Source organism: Rattus norvegicus, chromosome 3, assembly GCF_036323735.1.
Source record: "Rattus norvegicus strain BN/NHsdMcwi chromosome 3, GRCr8, whole genome shotgun sequence".
NCBI classification, from domain to species: Eukaryota; Metazoa; Chordata; class Mammalia; order Rodentia; family Muridae; genus Rattus; species Rattus norvegicus.
In genome coordinates, this window is record NC_086021.1 from 32764426 (window position 1) to 32782543 (window position 18118).

The window sequence follows — 18118 nt, forward strand, 5'->3', positions numbered from 1 at the left end:
GGAGGAATTACGGGTCTCATCCATCTCCAGTCCCCCCATCTCCTCTGCCCTCCTGGAATTATTCCCGAAGAAGAAGCCAATTAAGAGCAGCCCGACTGTTCTAACGCAGCCCTCCTTACCGTGTAGCAATGCCTAATGGAGTTTTAATTTCCCCATGGTGAGTCAATATTTACTTTAAGAAAGAAAAATGTCACCATAAACCACTGCCCCCAGTGAATTTGGTAGCACAACGGGTTAGGCGGGTTTTTGTTTTGTTTTGTTTTGTCTTTTTTCTTTTTTGGCAAACAGGGATGGAAATCCAGAAGGTTAGGGGTTGGGGCTGGGGTGGAGATGGTGGGGTGCCACTCAAACAAACACAGTTGTAGGGAGGATGGTAGTTGTTAAATATTTTGCTTTGCATATGTAGATGACTGTCAGGAACTCAACTACAGTTAAAGGGCATGAAAGGAAGCCGCTAAAATACAGAAGGGCCACAATTTATTCCGGCCTTTTAAGAACTTGGGGGGGGGCCAAGGAGAGGTGTATATCAGGCATCCCCCACCCCACGAGAAGCCATTGTGGCTGTTTCACACCTTCCCCCACTGGGCTTCCATTGGAACCAAATCCTACGGGGTTTTTTGTTTGTTTGTTTGTTTGTTTGTTTTTTACAAAAACCCATTAAGACTTTTCAGGACTGTTCCGGGGGATAAAGTTCAGCCATCCCCCCTCTTAGTGAGTCTGTGCAGAAACAATGTAACTCATTGCACTGAGAGACAGTTTCATTTCCCAATTCAAAAGCTCTCTGAAGAACGCGCCTTACCAAATGAACATTGTATACGGAACTTGTCACAATTCTTCCTCCTGACACAAATAAAAGCTAACACCGGTTGGCAAGTATGTAAAACAGCCATGACAAGGTAGCAAGGAGAGACAGGGAAGCACACAGGTTTTGATGTTGCTTTAGAAGCTGGGGGGGGGGGGTGCTTGGCAGAATGACTGGCCGGCTTCAGAATGTTCCAGGCCGCAAGTGAACAAGCCACTTTCATGTCGACTTTTCAATGGTCTAATGACCCCCAGCTTCTAATTAGCCAAAACATGACAGAAATCTCAACTTTTACAGCAATAAAAGCTGCCAGGGAGAAGACCACCCAAGTGACAAGGCTCTTCATTCAAAAGTTTGCAGGTGCCCAGGGTGGCTGTAATTATGAGTTCTAACACGGTGGGAGACTATTCTGAGTGTATTCAAAACTGAACGAGGAAAAGGATCGCCCTCTCTTTAAATTTGTGCTCATGGCAGTGACTTTCCCCCTATTCAAACTGTTGATTGAAGGCTGTTATCTGTTTATCATCCCCAAATTATATTTCTGTTCTCTTAGGGGCTGTGGCCTTGAAAAAACATTCACATTCGGTGTCTAGTTAGTAACAAGAAAAGACTCCTAAAACTGCAATTTCATAGGGAAAAACCCACAAGCAAGAACCCCAGATTGTACCTCCAAGTCCCCAAAGGCATCACGCTTCTTTGTTCTGCTAAGAAAAATTAACCTCAATCTCAGCTCAGGGTCCCCAGGTTGATTACCATAGTCATTTAAATACTGTAATCTCATTTTCATCCTGGGGATAAGGGGAGTGGGGGGGGAGTGCCGAGAAGGGATTGGGGAGCGAGACTGGAAAGAGAAAGAGAGCCAGGGAGGGGAGAAGCCGGAATAAATTTATCTGACAAAGGGATCGTGCCTTTCCGAGTACAGAACCTATTTCGGATCCTTCCACTTGATTGGAAAAGTTGATGAAGTTTAAATGAAGCAGAATTAGAACCTCAGGCTGCCCGAGTATCGACGGGGGGAGCTTCGCAAGAATGTGCAATTCAATAGCCCCGGTTTGCGCAGAAGACAAGGGAGAGGCCTAAATGGTATAATCTTCAATCGCATCGAACATCCACACTGACAAGGCAGGGTAATGAGTTAGGCCAGATCAGGCCTGTTGGTTAAAGAAATTAATCCCTCCCGCTGCCCAGAGACAGGCTTTGATGCCTATTGTGTGGCCCGGCCCAGTCTATCTAAATGGAAACTAACCGAGAGGGCCAGCTCTGCTTTTCATTGCTGGGACTAATCTGATAACAATTTGCTTTCTCTGATTAGGGAGGTAGAGAGAAGGGACCCTGTGTGGGAGAGGAGAAGCAGGGCACCTTCCTTTTGAAAGGGGAAGGCTACCCCTGACAGCCTAGATAGAGTCGTTGCTAGAGACATCCCAGCTTGGCCCAGCAGATACACCCCCAGGTCTGGGCTTCCGTGGGAAAGCAAAAAGCCATGCTGGGTTTTGGTGATGCTGAGTTTCCTCTTCAAATATAAGTGGTGTCACTGCTGGTTCGGATTCTGAAGGCGGTCCCAATGTGACCCCGATGTCCTTTACCCAAGTGACTGCCCTCTGTGCCTTTGTTTCCTCCCCAGGTTGTCCACGCTCATGCTTCTCCTATTTCACATTTCCTATGGGAGTCGAGCTTCCGCTTCCTCTCAGGCATCCATCCTATCAGTCCCCTGCTGGACCACTCCAGGTACAAGCCTTCTCCCTCTTCCTAGCTCTGCATCTAGGCCACATCACAGCCCCACACTGGCGTCCCCATGCAGTGGCTTCAGCAGTATTCACGTGCTAGAACTGCTTATCTGCCCAGCCAGCTCCAGCCCTCTCCATAAGAGGCTGTTCTGTAGACAGATCAGACCTCCATGCGGACCTGTTGTATCCTCCTGTCCCATCAGGACGAAGGCATCTCCTAAGGTACCAGGCAGTGACAGAACCTGACAAGCTGCAAACTCACTCACAAATGCAGACCCCACATTTGTCCTCTACATGACCTTGGGGCTGTTAGCCTTTCTGAGCTCAAAATATGGACCTCCCAGAGCTAAGATGATGGGTATGGAAGGTACAGTGCTGAGGGGTTGGTGTGTGCAGCTCAGTGGGGGGGGGTGCAGCTCAGGGGGGGGTGCAACTCGGTGGGGGGGTGCAGCTCGGTGGGGGGTGGAGGTGGCATCTCCTTAGCCCTCCCAGCTAACCCCCTGAGCTGTCCCAGCAAGTGTGAAGAAGGAGGGTGGGCTGAATGCTCTCAGCAGTAAAGAGCACTGACTGCTCTTCCAGAGGTCATGAGTTCAATTCCCAGCAACCACATGATGGCTCTGTAATGAGGTCTGGTGCCCTCTTCTGGTGTGCAGGCACACATACAGGCGGAACAGTATATACTTAATAAACCTTTTTTAAAAAAGAAGGAGGGAAGGCTATGCATTTGGGTACATTTGCAAGGGAGACAAACAGTAGCAGGCTGCAGTATGCAGTCACCTGCCAGGACTGTGTTGGTACTGTACCTTTGATGGCAATACGTGTGTGTGTGTGTGTGTGTGTGTGTGTGTGTGTGTGTGTGTGTGTCAGAGACAACGTGAGGAAATCAGTTCTTTCTATCCCTCAGGCATCTGGGATCAAACTTGGGCCTTCAGGCTTGGTGACAGTGCCTTTACCCACTGTACCAGGTCAACAGGCCTTGATGATACCCCCCTCAAAGTCTTAATAAGCACGGCAGAAAGGGATGGGAGAGAGGGAGGGAGGGAGTGAGGAAGGGAGGGAATGACTTAACACGTGAGAGGCTCTTGACAAACTGCAGCCATTGCTGCCCCTAAATTCTTCTGGCTTGGTTTATACATTGGTTGTGGCCTGGTGCTTCAAGTCCCTACTTTGGCTTGAAGTCCAGCTCCTCTGACTTTAATCGAGTTATGCAAACTCTGTAAGCCTCAGCTTCCTTACTGTAAAATGGGAACAGTAGAACGGCCACATTTGTGATTGTTGCAAAGGCACAAGGTACGAAATGTGTCCGAAGGGCTGGTTTGGCTCAGCATGGAGTCCCCTACCTGAAGTACTGTTGTTACCAGGTCCAGTGGTCTCCAGCCAAGAGCTGCAGGCTCTGGGCTCAGTCTCTCCTGACAACTCCCACTTTAGAAGAAGCCAAACCCCAGAGCATCCCGCTACAAGGCTGAAGGAAGCAGAGGGGCTCGGAACACGGGGTAGGCACCTGCTTTCCTTTTGTCAGAAGAGTTCTTAAAAGATTTACTTAAGCCTCTGAATTCATGCCCGCTGAGTTCATAGCTTCCAGAGCAGGCAAAAAGCTTCAGTGGCAGTTTATAAAGCTTTGGAAGCAACCAGAGTGCTCAGCCCAAAGGGACCCTCAGAACCTCTCCAGAAGGTTCTCTCAAATTGTTGGAGACGTCAAAGCATTTCAGACTTGCTTGTTGAACTTGCAAAAGGGAAGCAGAGGGAAGACTGTGACCCTAAGCCATCAATGTGACATGTGTCCTGCCATCATTTAGTTCTCTATATCCAGCCAGAAGAGATATCAGAATGCAGAGTGACCTGCAAATGTATATGTCCCTGTCTGTCACCTGTTGGCCAATCCCCATCACTGCAGCTGCCAGGCATAGCTGGGACTCTGGCTGCTTTCTGGACCTGACTCTGGGGCCTTTGGATTCTGCATCCTTTATCCCTTATCTTTGGACTCTATGAGTCTTTCCAGGCCTTGACTTCCTGCACAGCCTTACCTTAACCCTTTCTGTCTCCAGAAGCTCGTGGTGGCCACCCTGGCCTCCTTCTGCTCCAGGGCCCCAGATTGTCCCTGAATCTGCTTTCACACAACTTCATACTTGTCCTGGGACAATCTCCTCTCACGAGTCCCTAAACACAATGCGGATACCCCACGCTTTTCAGAAGGTCAGTCTTAAAAGCCTAGAAGTGGGTCTAGCCCCTGGTAACAGGTCCCTCATCACCCTTGTCCTGAAGAACTCTGGGCTTACTGTTTCTTCTCCAAGGCCTCATGAATTGTCTGGTGCAGAGACAATGGCTATCTTGTCCTAGGAGTCGCCCCTGGTAGACAGACATTTGGTATAACATTATAACCTTTGGCAAATAGCTGAGCAGGCAAAGTTAGTGTGGTCTCAGGGTGACTGCAGGGGAAGAGGAATTCAGTGCAAGAAACAGGACTGACAGCAGTGAGTGATTTACAAGTAGACTATGAGCTCATCACTGTGGCCAGGTACACGGAAATCAGAGGAACTGTGTGATACTTAGTAAATGAATGACACATGGCCAGGAGAGGAACAAAGGACTCTCTAGTGTCACTGTCCCGTGTACCCTTTACCCCACCACACCATACATACGATCCCCTCTCCTGAAACACTTTTCTCCTCCAGTCAAAGTTGACTTACCCAGTGACTAATGAAGCACCAGCTTCGGCCTCACTCGCTAGCACACGGCCTCTTCCAAGCTACTGAGCATGACTTCTGAAACTATCATTTCGTACTGTCAGCGTGGCTCTGTCTATAGAGTGCTCACCTGGCATGCACGACGCCCCGGGTTCAATCCCCACCCAACTAAAACTGAGCTTTGCAGTCTGGAATTGAGCACTCAGGAGGTAGAAGCAGGAGAATCAGGTAGGAGAATCAAAGCCATCCTTGACTACATAGTGAGTTCAAGACCAGTCTTGTCTACATGAAACCTGAAAGAAAAAAAAATTAACAGAGGTCCCCAAACTGCCTTCAGAATCTACCTCTGTTCTCACTGCTCCAGCCCCCAGCACGCACACCTAATCCTCCTGCAAACCCTCGCCTTCCCTCCCAGCTGTCTGCAGCCCTGAGCAGAGACCCTTCATGTCCTGTCTACCCCTACTGTATCTTCTAGGCCTCTACTGTTGCTCCTTGTCTTTCTTCTGCCTATGGCTGTGAGCTCTGTGAGTGCAAGGCTAATAAGGTCTTGTACCCAGCCCTCCTATGCCAGAGGTATACACATGCTCAGAAAGGAGACGGTGGCTAAAGCAGCGGTTGAATTCACGTGTCATTTTCTGTCACCTCCTTAACAGACTCAGGGTGGAGGTTCCATCCTTCTCGTCGGGAACATCTGCACAACTCTGTCCTTGCCCAGACTGGACTCTCCCCAGGTGCCCCCCTCTCCCATCCATACCCCTGAGGGCCAACTCACTGGATAACCCAGCCCAGCTGTACTGTGCTCTCCGCTCCTGCCTCAACCTCTGAATATAGTGCCTTGGCCTCCCTCTCCTCTCTTTTTTTTTTTTTTTTCCTCTCCTCTCTTAATGCCCTTAAAAACTTGGTTCCAATCTTTGAAGATTGGGGATTTCCCAATAAAGACAGTTGCCCCCACACACACACAACTTTAACCCTTGTGTTTCCAGCCATGTCTCCACAGTGTAGGGCGATAAACATGTGCTCACGGACTGATGGATTAATTAGTAATTTCAAATGCTACCACCACAAAAACAAACCTCCATTGTTGTTTGGCTTTGTTTATTTTTGCAGGGCTAACAGTGGAACCCAGGGTCTCAGAAGCTAAGCAAGTGTTCACACACTGACCTCTACCCCAGCCCTCAGCGTCTGTCTTCTTAAAAGATCTGCCAGGAGGCCGAAGAAAAATAGAAGCGCAATTAGACAGAATTCAAACAATGGCACCTTAAGGTGGCGACATGGCCTAACTCACTGTGGTCCACAGAAATGAATCCACAAAGCCACTGGCAGACCACCGAGTGGATGCCTCAGCCCCTCTCTATGCTCTTTGGGATAGGCTGGGACTTCTCAGCATCTGTAAACTGGTACATTTTCTGGCACGGTAGTCCAGCTTGAATGTTCTACCATCACGTACGAATGACCAGCCACCCGGCAGCAGTGTGGCCATCCACAACTTGAAATCACAGAGCTTCTTAGGGTGAGCTTTTAATCTCTTAGACAAGACACAAAGGATGCTGGTCAACACAAAGGACTCAGCTTGCATGCTTCTGAGTTCGCCGGCCTCTTGGATATGTATTGTTTGGTTCCTATAAAAGATCAACACTCCCTCTTTTCGGGTCATTACGTATTTTCTGCAATCCTTTTGACAGACCCTTCCCCCTTCTGGGTGTTGTCCGTTCTGACCTTTGGACTCACTGACCCTTGTCTGTTTCTTGACCCACCCCTGATGTGCCTTCAGATTAGTGGGTGGACCATTACAGCTGTTTTCCTTATAAAGCCCATTCCTGCTTCCCTGAAATGTGGTATTTAGAGTCACAATGAAACCGCAGGCTCTGCTGTGCGGCGCCCGCCCACTATGAGCCGAATTTTTCTACCCTGCGTCAATCCTGTTTCAAATCTTCGTTCATGCAGAGTGAAATAGGATCCTGGGAGTTGGTAAGGCAGAGTCGTGAAGCTCATACCCCAATCAGTGATTGCTCAACAAACCGGTCTCTCTGCTAATTAGTTTTCTTAATGAGTTTATTGAGCCACCTGTAAGATGGCTGAAAAAAAATTTTTTTTTCTTAAATTGTAATGTGGGCAGGGATTGAGGCAGACAAGCAGCAGACAAAAGCAGCTCTAAGGGGAAGGAAGAAAACAGACGAAAGGGAGTCTCCCTGAGTTTACATTAGGTTTTCAAGAGGCTATGGTGAGCTATAGACGGGCCAGCCTTTTGCTCATGGCTTCTAGCTCGAGCTTTCTCAGCCTGGAACTTAGAGATTCCGATCCCTTGCTGCAGGTCGGGAGGGTCTGGTTTCACATTTTGACAACCTGAATAGCATCCATGATTAGTCCGTCCACTAATCGGGGGCCTTGAGCACCTCCTCCTGTTCCACTAACCAAAACCAAAAACCAAACAAACAAACAAAACGGCTCTAGGAGTGAGTGCCTGGAGTCTGTTGATCTCCTGGACGCGCCACTGAGTGAAACTGGCCTGAGCTGAGTACCATCGGTGTCAACGTCATCGTTTCTGTGACACAGCATCGCATTTAAACCAGTCTTCGTTAGAGCCTGGACACGTAGGCAAGGAAAACCCAGTAATGGTTTTCACAGGCTTAAGCAGGGTGCACTGTCAGCTCTAGGGTGGTAGGGTGACAGATGGACTGGGTGACAGTGCTGTCAATCACAGCGCACAGTGACACCAACCTAAGCACTCGGCAAGCATGTCTCATTGTAAGTTCCCTGTGTTTAGACTCAACAGACTCAATGTTATTTTCAGATTAAAAACAGTATGGGTGTGTGTCGGTGTGAGCTTATGGGCACCACACGTATGCAGGTGCCTGAGATCAGAAGAGTTAGTCAGATCCCGGAGCTGCCTGATATGGGTGCTGGGAACCGAACCTTGATCCTCTATGAGCTCCTGGTACGTCCTCTGGACCGCTGAGCCATCTCTCCAGCCTTGAGCATTCTCCTACCTAACATCAACAGCTGAGGACACAAGAGTTACCTTAAGGAACATAAGGGTTTGTGATCACAAAACCAAGCATTCGCTTTTAACATGCCCTCTGAGGACACCCATGGCTAGTCACAACCTGCTGATCCTCAAGACTCTCCCGTGAACAGGTACCAACTCTGGGCTCCTCGCCGAAGGCAGAAACTGAGTCTCAGAGGTAAGCTCCACCCCTACTCACCAGGGGTGGCAGAAGGCTGGGGTTTGTTGGTTCGAAGCCACTCTGCTGGCCTTTTCCTCATGAGGGAGCTGAAGTTTCATATCTGCCCAGCCAAGCTGGAATTGTCCAAAGAGGCCTCATTTGCACAGATGGATGAACTTTAAAGAGGAACCAGGGGACGTTTGCATTTAGAGTTGAACTGTAACCAGTGGCCAACCCGTGCTTGGGAGGTTAGTTTCCTTGACGTTTGTTTGCAGTAGCAAACAATGAGAGATTCAGCGGTTACTGTCTTTGCTAAAAGCCTGCCAGAGGCCGCACATTCGAAGTGCTGAGCCCCCCTTGGTTTTGTCCATCCATCCTGAAGGCCACTAGGGAGGAGGAAGAGTGCAGCAGGCCCATCGTTTAACAGGTCCACATGTCAAAGGTCAGGACAAAGCTCTGTGGCACTTTCCCCTCAAGAATGGAACGTCTCAGATCGGGAAAGGCCCAGTCTCCTGTAGGTGAGACACAGGTATAGGCATCCCAAACAGGAGTGCACCTCCAACAGTCCAGAGTGAGATGGCAAGGCACACTGAGGGAGTCCATATCAGCATCTCGTGAGGGTGCAGCTAATGGTGTTTGTTTTAAAACCGGGGGTGATTCGAGTGAATGATTGGTATCTACTTATTTTGTGAGACTGGAGACGGAATCAGGAATTCGCACACACCCGGGACAACTCCACACCCCCAGTCTAGATACATTTTAAAAACAGAATCAGTCCTTCAATGAGATCTCGAAAGCTTCTGGAAACCCTAGAATGGTTTGAAAACCACTGTAATAGAAAACAGGTTTTGAGGCCTGAGATCAGCACCCTACTGAGTCACCACTTCCGGTGCAAACATGACAACTTGAGTTCTGTTCCCGGAACCCACACGGGGAAAAAGAGGACTGAGTCCTGAAGGGTGTCCTCTGATCACCACACAAATAAAATACAGACGAGCCTGACTTACACAGCAACAACTGGGTCCAAAGCGTCCCCATCGGTGTTAGGGAGTGACCTCGAACTTGTCCTGAGAGGTCTCAGAGTTCTCCCTAAAGGAACAGCTTTCCTTCACGCCCCAGCATTGTTCTGAGGGTCACATGATCACAGGCTGGCTGGGTTCGGTAGGAACAGCCCGGTTCTGAAGTCTCCTCTTCATTCTAGCGCCTCCTTGTGCTAAGAGGTGGCCATGCAGCTAGGCCAGGGCAGTGAGGAGCCAGTCCAGAAACCGGAACCTCATTCTCCAGCCCCTGAGGGATGAGACTGGGCATCAGCCAGCCAGAAGAAGGCTTTTATTTAAAACAAGAAAGGGGACAGCCATGCTTTTTTTTTTTTTTCTTTTTTTCGGAGCTGGGTACTGAACCCAGGGCCTTGCGTTTGCTAGGCAAGCGCTCTACCACTGAGCTAAATCCCCAACCCCGACAGCCATGCTTTTTAAAAGACAAGGTGGCTCGAGATTGTAATCCTGGCTCTCGGGAGGTGGAGATGGGTGATTTGCGGGGGCTCCCTGGCCAGCCAGCTTAGCCTACCTGATGAGTTCCAGGCTAGTAAAATCCTGTCTCAAAAACACAAGGTGGGTGGCTTCTGAGAAACAAACACCTGAAGTTGACCTCTGGCCTCTGAACATACACACTCAACACAAACATGGGTGTGCACAATCATAAAGACACACGCAGTTGCACACATAAAAGAATGAGGAGGAGGGAGAGGGAGGAGGGGAAGAGGGAAAGGAAGGAGCAGAAGGAAGAGGAGAAGAGGGAGAAAGGGGAGGAGGGGCAAGGGGAGGAGAAGGGTAAGAAAGGGGAGGATGGGGAGGAGGGAGGAACTGAGAGAGCAAGATGGATAAACCCACGGCAGTGCATCCTGCCCAGGCTGTTCCACAGGATAGTTTTTAATTCCCCTCTAACATTTCATTTCCTCCTATTACACTGTAATTGAATGTAAAGGACCCAAGCGATCACAGCCATATTCTCTTTGGCAGACAAACCGCACACAGTCTTTCCCCACCATGTAATGAAAACATGGGTATCTTTGTGCAACTCGGCTTTGGCCAGCCTGCCTTCCTAATGCCCATCTCTGTCTCTGTGCTTACGGTCGCCAGCATTAATATTTATTAGCAACGTTAGGCTATTAGTGGGCTTGGTGCGCCTGCCTGGCTTTGTAGAGCATCCAATTTGAACACACTTGCTCTGGATAAACACTTCCTGTGCTGGTAATGATAACAGCGCAGCACTGAGTCCTAGGAACTAGAACTTGAGTCAGAGTGAACGGCCCCAATGCTCAGACTCTCCGGAAGGGTAGAGCATCTATCCACAGCGGGCTGGCTTCTCCAGTCTCCTCACCCCTGACACGGACCTACCTTGGGCTCCCTCTCCTCAAAACGGAATGTTCTGGGCTTGTAGTTCACTGGAAATCTCAGAGGAGGTGACCTGTGACATTGCCTGACTTACTGTGTATGTGTGCCTGTGTTTTGTCACGTGTGTGTCTCCCTGTTTGTATCTCTGTGTGCCTATATGCCTGTACACATGATTCTATGTGTGGCTGTGTCTCTATGTGTGGACCTCATCTCTTCAGGTAAACCCTAAGTAGTCAAGTCTCCATAGGCAGGGGCTGAGTTTTGAACTTGTTTCTATGCTTCCCCCCACACCCCAGCTTAGGATGGCCCTAGGCGTCTAATAAACACTTAAGAAGTTAGTTCTTCACTCTTGTCAAGTCCTAAGAAAGTATTGATCACTTCTGCAGAGATGCTGAGTGAGACAATGCTGGAATCAGATTCATCTGTGAACACTTCCGACTGCCTGTTATACAGGATGTGACAACCGTGGGTCACCCTTGATTAATTAGTTATGACTTGTGGCCAAAATAGCATGAGGTTGTAAGTCAGGAGACCAGACACCAGGTCACAGGAGCAGCCCAGATGAGTGTTTTCCCTGGTTGGAGGCCTCCCTAAGCCTCCCAAAAGGAGATACATTGATGTCAGCAAACTTCCTTCTAGCCTCAAATGCTTGATTCTATGACTTTATTTTACAAATGTATGCTCTTCTTATTTGTGACATAAACCCCCTCAGGAACAAAAAAACAAAGTCGGTAATAAATTATGAAAAAAATCAGGGGCCCTGATCATTCACACATTCTGAGGGTGCTGGATTCAATCAATCCCGCCCCTGTACTGCAGGCTGCCTCTCTGGGGTGACAGAAGATTCAAAGCCGTCAGCGGAGCAAACTGTGCAGTCTCTCCCCGTAATTGTATTGACAGGATATCAGCCAAGTTGCTGTGGTGGGAAGGGTATGCTCTGACAGGTTTTGTGAGGGAGCCTCGAAGGCTACTGTGGCAGGATTCTATGTTGAGTCTCCGGATTCTAGGGAAATGAGAACCAAGCAGGGGGAAGCTGGGTTCTTTCCCAATTTAATTTTAGGCTTCCCAAAGAGTTGCACAGGAAGGAGAGCTGGCTGGCTGCACATCACTTGACAATAGAGAAGCCCCTGCCAATGAAAACTATTTACATTATTTTTGTGGTTGCATAAGACACCATCTTGACTCAATTAATGGCTATTAAGTCAGCAGTTGGCCTGGGTTTCAGGACATGAGCAGCTGCTGAGTGTTTATGGCTAAAACACCTGCTAGCAAATCTGAGGTTTCCCCCTTTTCCTCTGGTTGCTGTGGCTTCATGAAGATATGTGATGTGTTTTAATAACTGAGGCAGATACATCCTGGTAAATTCCACGGGTGGAAAATAAGAAGATTGGGTTTGTTCAGTCAATGTCTCGGCATTTGAAGTCGAAAACGAAGGAGGAGGAGGAAGAGGAGGAGGAGGAGGAGAAGAAACAAACAAGAGACCTATCCATGAGGAGACTCAATGTGCACAACAGCCCCCCCATATGGTAGGATAAACATTTCGGGGTGTGGGATTCCTCTCATAGAGATGTACTGCTTCAGGCTCAGGAACAGATAAGCTAACATACACCTCAGTTCCCAGTATTCCCCAAAGACACCCAGACCCAGAAGCACCCACATGATGAGGAAGCTATTCACCCCAACAGTGGGGCCAGCAAAACTGGATCCTACAAGTCAAGCTCAATCAAAATAGCAAGACATTTGTACAAATATATATATATATATATATATTAAATGTTCTGGAACCCTAACTACCTTTAATATTTCCATTTTCTTTAAATCTCCCCCACCCCATGTTTCAGAATTCAATTTTTCTTTACATAGAGAAAGCTGTGTTGGGCTTTTAGGCATGGCTTTTAAGCCATCTCTGCCGGAACCTGGCGTCAAACCTTGCAGACATTTCCCCATGCACTGGTTTAGAAGAGGCAACAGGGAGTAGCCGGCTTCCTTTTCACATTCTCTCTCTCTGCCAACTTTTATACTGGCTGAGTTTTGATGGAAGATCTTACAGGAAGAGGCAAATATTGAATGCGGACATCCTAACAGCTAGCTGAGCTTCCAACACCAAGAACAACTGGAGGAAAAGACTGCCCCCTGCTGCTACTTGTAAGAGTGTCCCAAGCCCTGTCACAAAGAGTGTTAACACGGGGCCCCTGCTATTGGTGGGACCAGGGATCAGGGACCAGGACAGCCTGAAAACAGAACCCCATTGGTGGATCAATCATCACCCATTTAAAAAAAAAAGAAAGGAAAAGAAAAGAAAAGAAAAGAAAAAAAAAAAGATCATTCCTAAACTCTCTTCCAGAAACAAGGATGGAATTCCTCCTGAAGGCTGTCAAGTTAGCGCCACCTACAGGCCAAATGCTGTCATTCATTACAGCCAGGGAGAAAGCAAAGGGGAAGAGGGGCGGTATTCACATGTTGTATTGACACGCATTGTAGTTTATACATCTACGTACAAATGCTAAACATATAGTGAGAAATATATAACACATGTGTGTGCTAGACATATATACAAGTGAATGCAGATATACATATATATGTGTCACCTGGTATGAACGTTACCCAAGAATTCACTGTGGAAGTGACTCTATAATGCCCTTCCTCTCATATTTAAGTGGGAAGGAGCTGCACACTAGTGACACCTGCTTAAAGCGATGTTGGACTAGATGCACCAGGTCAGGAGGATAACAGCGGGGACGGGGAATGCACTCTCAGAGGGGAGGGGTAAGGGAGGAACTCTTGGAGGGAGGACAGAGGTGAGGGGAGGGCAGCATTTGGGATGTAGATAGATAGATAGATAGATAGATAGATAGATAGATAGATAGATAGATAGATAGAAGTAATGTTGGAAAATTATTAGTACTGCCATTGATAGGCGGTACTTGATTTTCTCCTTGGCCTAAGGCAATGAATTCCAACTGTCTGTCCCAGGTCCCTGCTGAGATTAGTAATCGAAGAAGTAAGCAAGACCTATTCCACTGTAGAGACAACTCAGAGGGCCAGTGCTAAGAATGCTGCTGCACGGGTTCACTGTATCTAGATTCTATCCTCCGAGGAGCTTTAATTAGCCCAGAAAGTTCTAATTATATAAGTCTGCCTATAGTCAGAGAAACCATCAGCGCGCCCATCCCTCTCCGGAACCTGGGAAACCGAGCTCATTTTTAGAAGCATACTGCCCTCTAGCGGCACAATATAAATTTGCTCCACTAAACTTCAACTTTACTTTTTCTGTCTCCCCGCGCGTAAAGAGTCCACCGCCACGTGTAGTTTTCAGGCAGGCAGGAAAACAAACAAAGGTGCGGGGAACTGGCACTGAAAGGGAAAGTGATCCGTCTATAAACGCTGCTCCCACGCGAGTGCCAGCCCTGTCTCCTAGAGGGGTTTGGATCCCACATCCCGACACACTTAGGGTGGTGATGTGATGCTTCCGCGAGAGTCCCAGAGCACCTGCTGCATTGTAGACCAGAGGTGCTGGGGAAGGTGGGTCTTGGGTGGCAAGGGCAAGGATGGGTACCTGAGATCTATCACCCTGCGGGTAGATCGAGCCCCGTAGATATTGCTCTATCCATAGTCTTTCCAAGTCGTGGGGAAAGACCCCACTAACGTGTGCCACTTGAGACACAGAGGTTCCTGAGGTTCAGGGACCGGCTACGACTGCAGAGAGTCCAGGCCTGTTCCACCCCAGAGCAAGTTTCCAACACTGCGCCCAAACCCTGGGCCCTGAGGACAGGGGGTTCAGCAGCCGGAAACCATCGGCGGCGTCGGTGCCCGCGGAGGGGACGATCGCGCCCGGGCGCTCACCTTGACAATGAGCGGGTTCTGAAACATGGAGTCACGCACGACCCCCAGCCTTTCGTTCTCCATGCCCGGGCGGATGTCGACCACCGTCAGCGGCCGTCGGGGCGGCGGGCAGATCTGGCTGACCGTGCGGTGCACGGGCTGCTTCTTCTTCTTCCATCGCGAGAGGTCTTTCCGGGGTTTCCCCGGGTCAGGCATCCTGGGGGTCTCCGGGATCAGACCCTGGCTGCAAAGTCCACAGAGTTCTGCGCTGTCTGAGGACCCCAGCCCCGAGCGTGCGCGCGCTCCGGGCTGCACCACGGGGACCCTGGGGTGTACCCCGTGGCAAAGCAGACTCCGGAGCAGAGCGCGCCCACCTGCGGAGCCTCCGTCGAACGCTTAAACCCCGCCAGTTCTTCGGAGAGATTTGGGCACCTCGCTGCAGATTGAGACAGGGAAGAGTGTCTAGACTACCCCTTTCAGAGAAATGGAATGTCCCGTCTCCTTGGCGACAGGACGCCAACAGCTCAGGAGCTTCCGGTTTTCTTTCCAGAAATTCTTAGCAACCACAGAGACCTTTTAGACTTGTCTCGAGTCCATATGGAAAAACCCAAGAATCGAATCTAGGTTGTGTTAAAAGAAAAGAGGTTTATCCTTGGCTTACACCCTCCCTCTAACTACCCCACTCTAGTCACAGTTCCTTCCCCCTCTCCCTCTCCCTCTGTGATAAAACACCAGGACAAGGAACAACTAGAGAAGGAAGAGTTTATTCCTGCTTATGGTTCTAAAGGGATACGGGTCCCCTGTGGCAGGCTGGTATGGTGGCTAGAAAAGGTTTCTGAGACCTCACATCCTGAACTCCCCAATCATGCAGGAGGGAGGGAGGGAGAGGGAGAGAACACTGGAAATAGCAGGAGACTTTGAAACCCCAGTGACCTACTCCAGGAAGGCCATACCTCTAGACCTCTCCAAACATCTCCACCAACTGGAAAACAACTGTTTAAATAGATGACACCATTCTCATTCAAGGCGAACCACTGTAGACCCTGAAGATTTCAACCTGTATCGAAGGCATTTTCTCTTGGGGCATTTTAAAAACCATTTAACAATTTCATGCGTAAGCATGACGAGCTGTGTTCATACCATCTCCTTATTCCTCTCCCCAGTTGCTGAACCCTTCTGGTCAGCAAGTCCCTCTTCCACTCTCAGGTATCATTTTGTGCCCCACTGAATTCAGTTAAGGCTGCTGACCTAAGCATAGGAGAGGGTGACTTACACTAGGACATAAAGTCCTCCTTGCCCCCCAACAACCATTAACTGTCAAGGGCACTTTGGGATATGACCAGGTCCTCACCATGGCTACTGATTAGGAGAGGGTTGTCACTGTGCAGCCCTCACTGGCCTGGAACTCAGAGATCCATTTGCCTCCGATGCCTGAGGGCTGGATTAAAGATGTGTAATAAAGGGGTTGGGGATTTAGCTCAGTGGTAGAGCATTTGCCTAGCAAGTGCAAGGCCCTGGGTTCGGTCCCCAGCTCCAGAAGAAAAAAAAAAGATGTGTAATGAAGCTTTGCAAGTCCACAGCTCTGTTATAAAGACTCTTTACAGATTTATGTGTATGAGTATATTTGTCAGCACATGTGTTAATGCATCTATGTCTGCCTGATGCCTGCGGAAGTCAGAAGAGGATTCTGGATGCTCTGGAACCAGAGCAATGGATGTTTGTGAGCCTCGGTATAGTGCTGGGTCCTCTGCAAGGCAAACAAGTGTTCTTAACCAATAAGCTCTCCTCCAGCTCCACGCTCATGGATTGTAACATGGTGCAGTAATGATGTCTATTATGCAGTCCATATGAAAAAATAAGAATTCTTTTTGGAGGCTCAATGGTTAAGAGTACTGCCTGCTCTTCCAGAGGACCTGGTTTCAATGCCCAGCACCCACATGGCAGCTCACAACAACTGCCTGTGACTCTAATTCCAGGGGATCTGACACCTTCACAGACACGTGCAGGCAAAATGCCAATGCACATAAAATTAAAATAAAAAAGAATTATTTCTGTAAAATGCTCCCTTTTATTGTACGCATATGGATTTCGGCCTACGTGAAAGTCTATGCCTCAGTGCATGCCGTATATGTGAGTTCATTGTTCCACCTTCAACATTAAACACAAAAATACCCACTTCCACAAGACTCTGAGTTCACCTCGGAGCAAGATGCACTGACAACCAATATGAACTCCAAGGCTTTGCCTACCATCAGTGGACACTGTCAGTGCCAAAGCAGACAACATAGACGTCCAGCTGCTCAGACAAGGCTTGACACAGACCTGCAGGGATGCAGTGTGTCTACTTACGGTTTTCCCAGGCTGCTTCACTATGTAACCCAAACCTGTGATCCTCCTGCCTCAGCCTTACACATGCTGGGATTACAGGCATTTGTTACTTCAGCTGGCCAATTGTGCTTTTTAAAAGATTTTTTGAATGTATACGAAAGTTTTGCCTGCATGTGGTATATGCACCATGTGTCTATACCTGGTGCATGAGGACATCAGAAGAGGGCATTGGATCCCCTAGAACTGGAGTTATGAGCAGTTGTAGGGCACCTTATAGGTTCTGGGAACTGAACCTGGGTCCTCTGGAAAAGCAGTAAGTGCTCTTAACCACTAAACCATATCTCCAGCCCATTTAAATGAAAGATGCTTAACAGCTCACACAGAGAAAGTCACAGTAGTTTGAAGGAGAATGGCAAAGTAGAGGGGAAAGCATGGATTGTATCCCTGGGCCAGATAAATCATCTTACCAACTTGCCAAAAGCCTCAAGTTTTCCCACTACAAAATGGGACTGAGACAGTATTACCTAATAAAGATACCTACGACATAGGATTCTTGTAAGAGTAAAGAATAAAACTTATGGCTTTTAGGCTGCTATATAGCTCAGTTGGTAGAGTGCTTGTTCAACATCTATTAGGCCCTGGGATCTGTCCTCAGCACAATAAAAAACCTGGTGTGGTGGTATCTGCCTGTTATCTCAGTTCTGAACGTAGAGGCAGAGAAGTTCATGGTGTGTTTGAAGGCACCCAGGCTACATGAGATCCTATCTCAAACAAGAGAAAGTCTTTCGACTTTTATGACCACCACACAAAAAGCTTAACGTTCGGGTGATATTAGCTCTAATTTGATAATTTGATGGCCCAATTACTTTTTGACTTATTTTTTTCTTTTCGAGATGGGGTTTCTCTGTGTAGCCTTGGCTGTCCTGGACCAGGCTTTGAGATCTACCTGCCTCTGCCTCCAAGTGCTGGGATTAAAGGCGTGTGCTACCACCACCGGGCTGCTTTTTCTTATAAGTTAAATTTTGGAGTTTTTTTTTTTAAGACAGGGTCTCACTGTAGACTGACTTCAGATTCGCTATGTAGATCAGGCTTGCTTCGAACTCACATATACCTCCTCTGCTTCTGGAGGGCTGGGATTTGCCTGGCTTGCTTAATTAGGACACACTTTTTCTCTATCCTATACATTACGGCAGGAACATAG

The 18118-nt window shown here is 48.4% G+C and overlaps 1 protein-coding gene across 1 annotated transcript in view; it reads right to left on the reverse strand.

Moving 5' to 3' along the window:
* Cfap77 (cilia and flagella associated protein 77) overlaps positions 1 to 14836 on the reverse strand; it is a 122852-nt gene extending 108016 nt beyond the window's left edge. The window contains exon 1 of the mRNA NM_001127563.1: positions 14611 to 14836. Within this exon, the coding sequence (NP_001121035.1) occupies positions 14611 to 14805 (195 nt within the window). The 5' untranslated portion in view covers positions 14806 to 14836. The remainder of the gene's footprint in view (positions 1 to 14610) is intronic.
* Positions 14837 to 18118: the final 3282 nt, after the last annotated feature.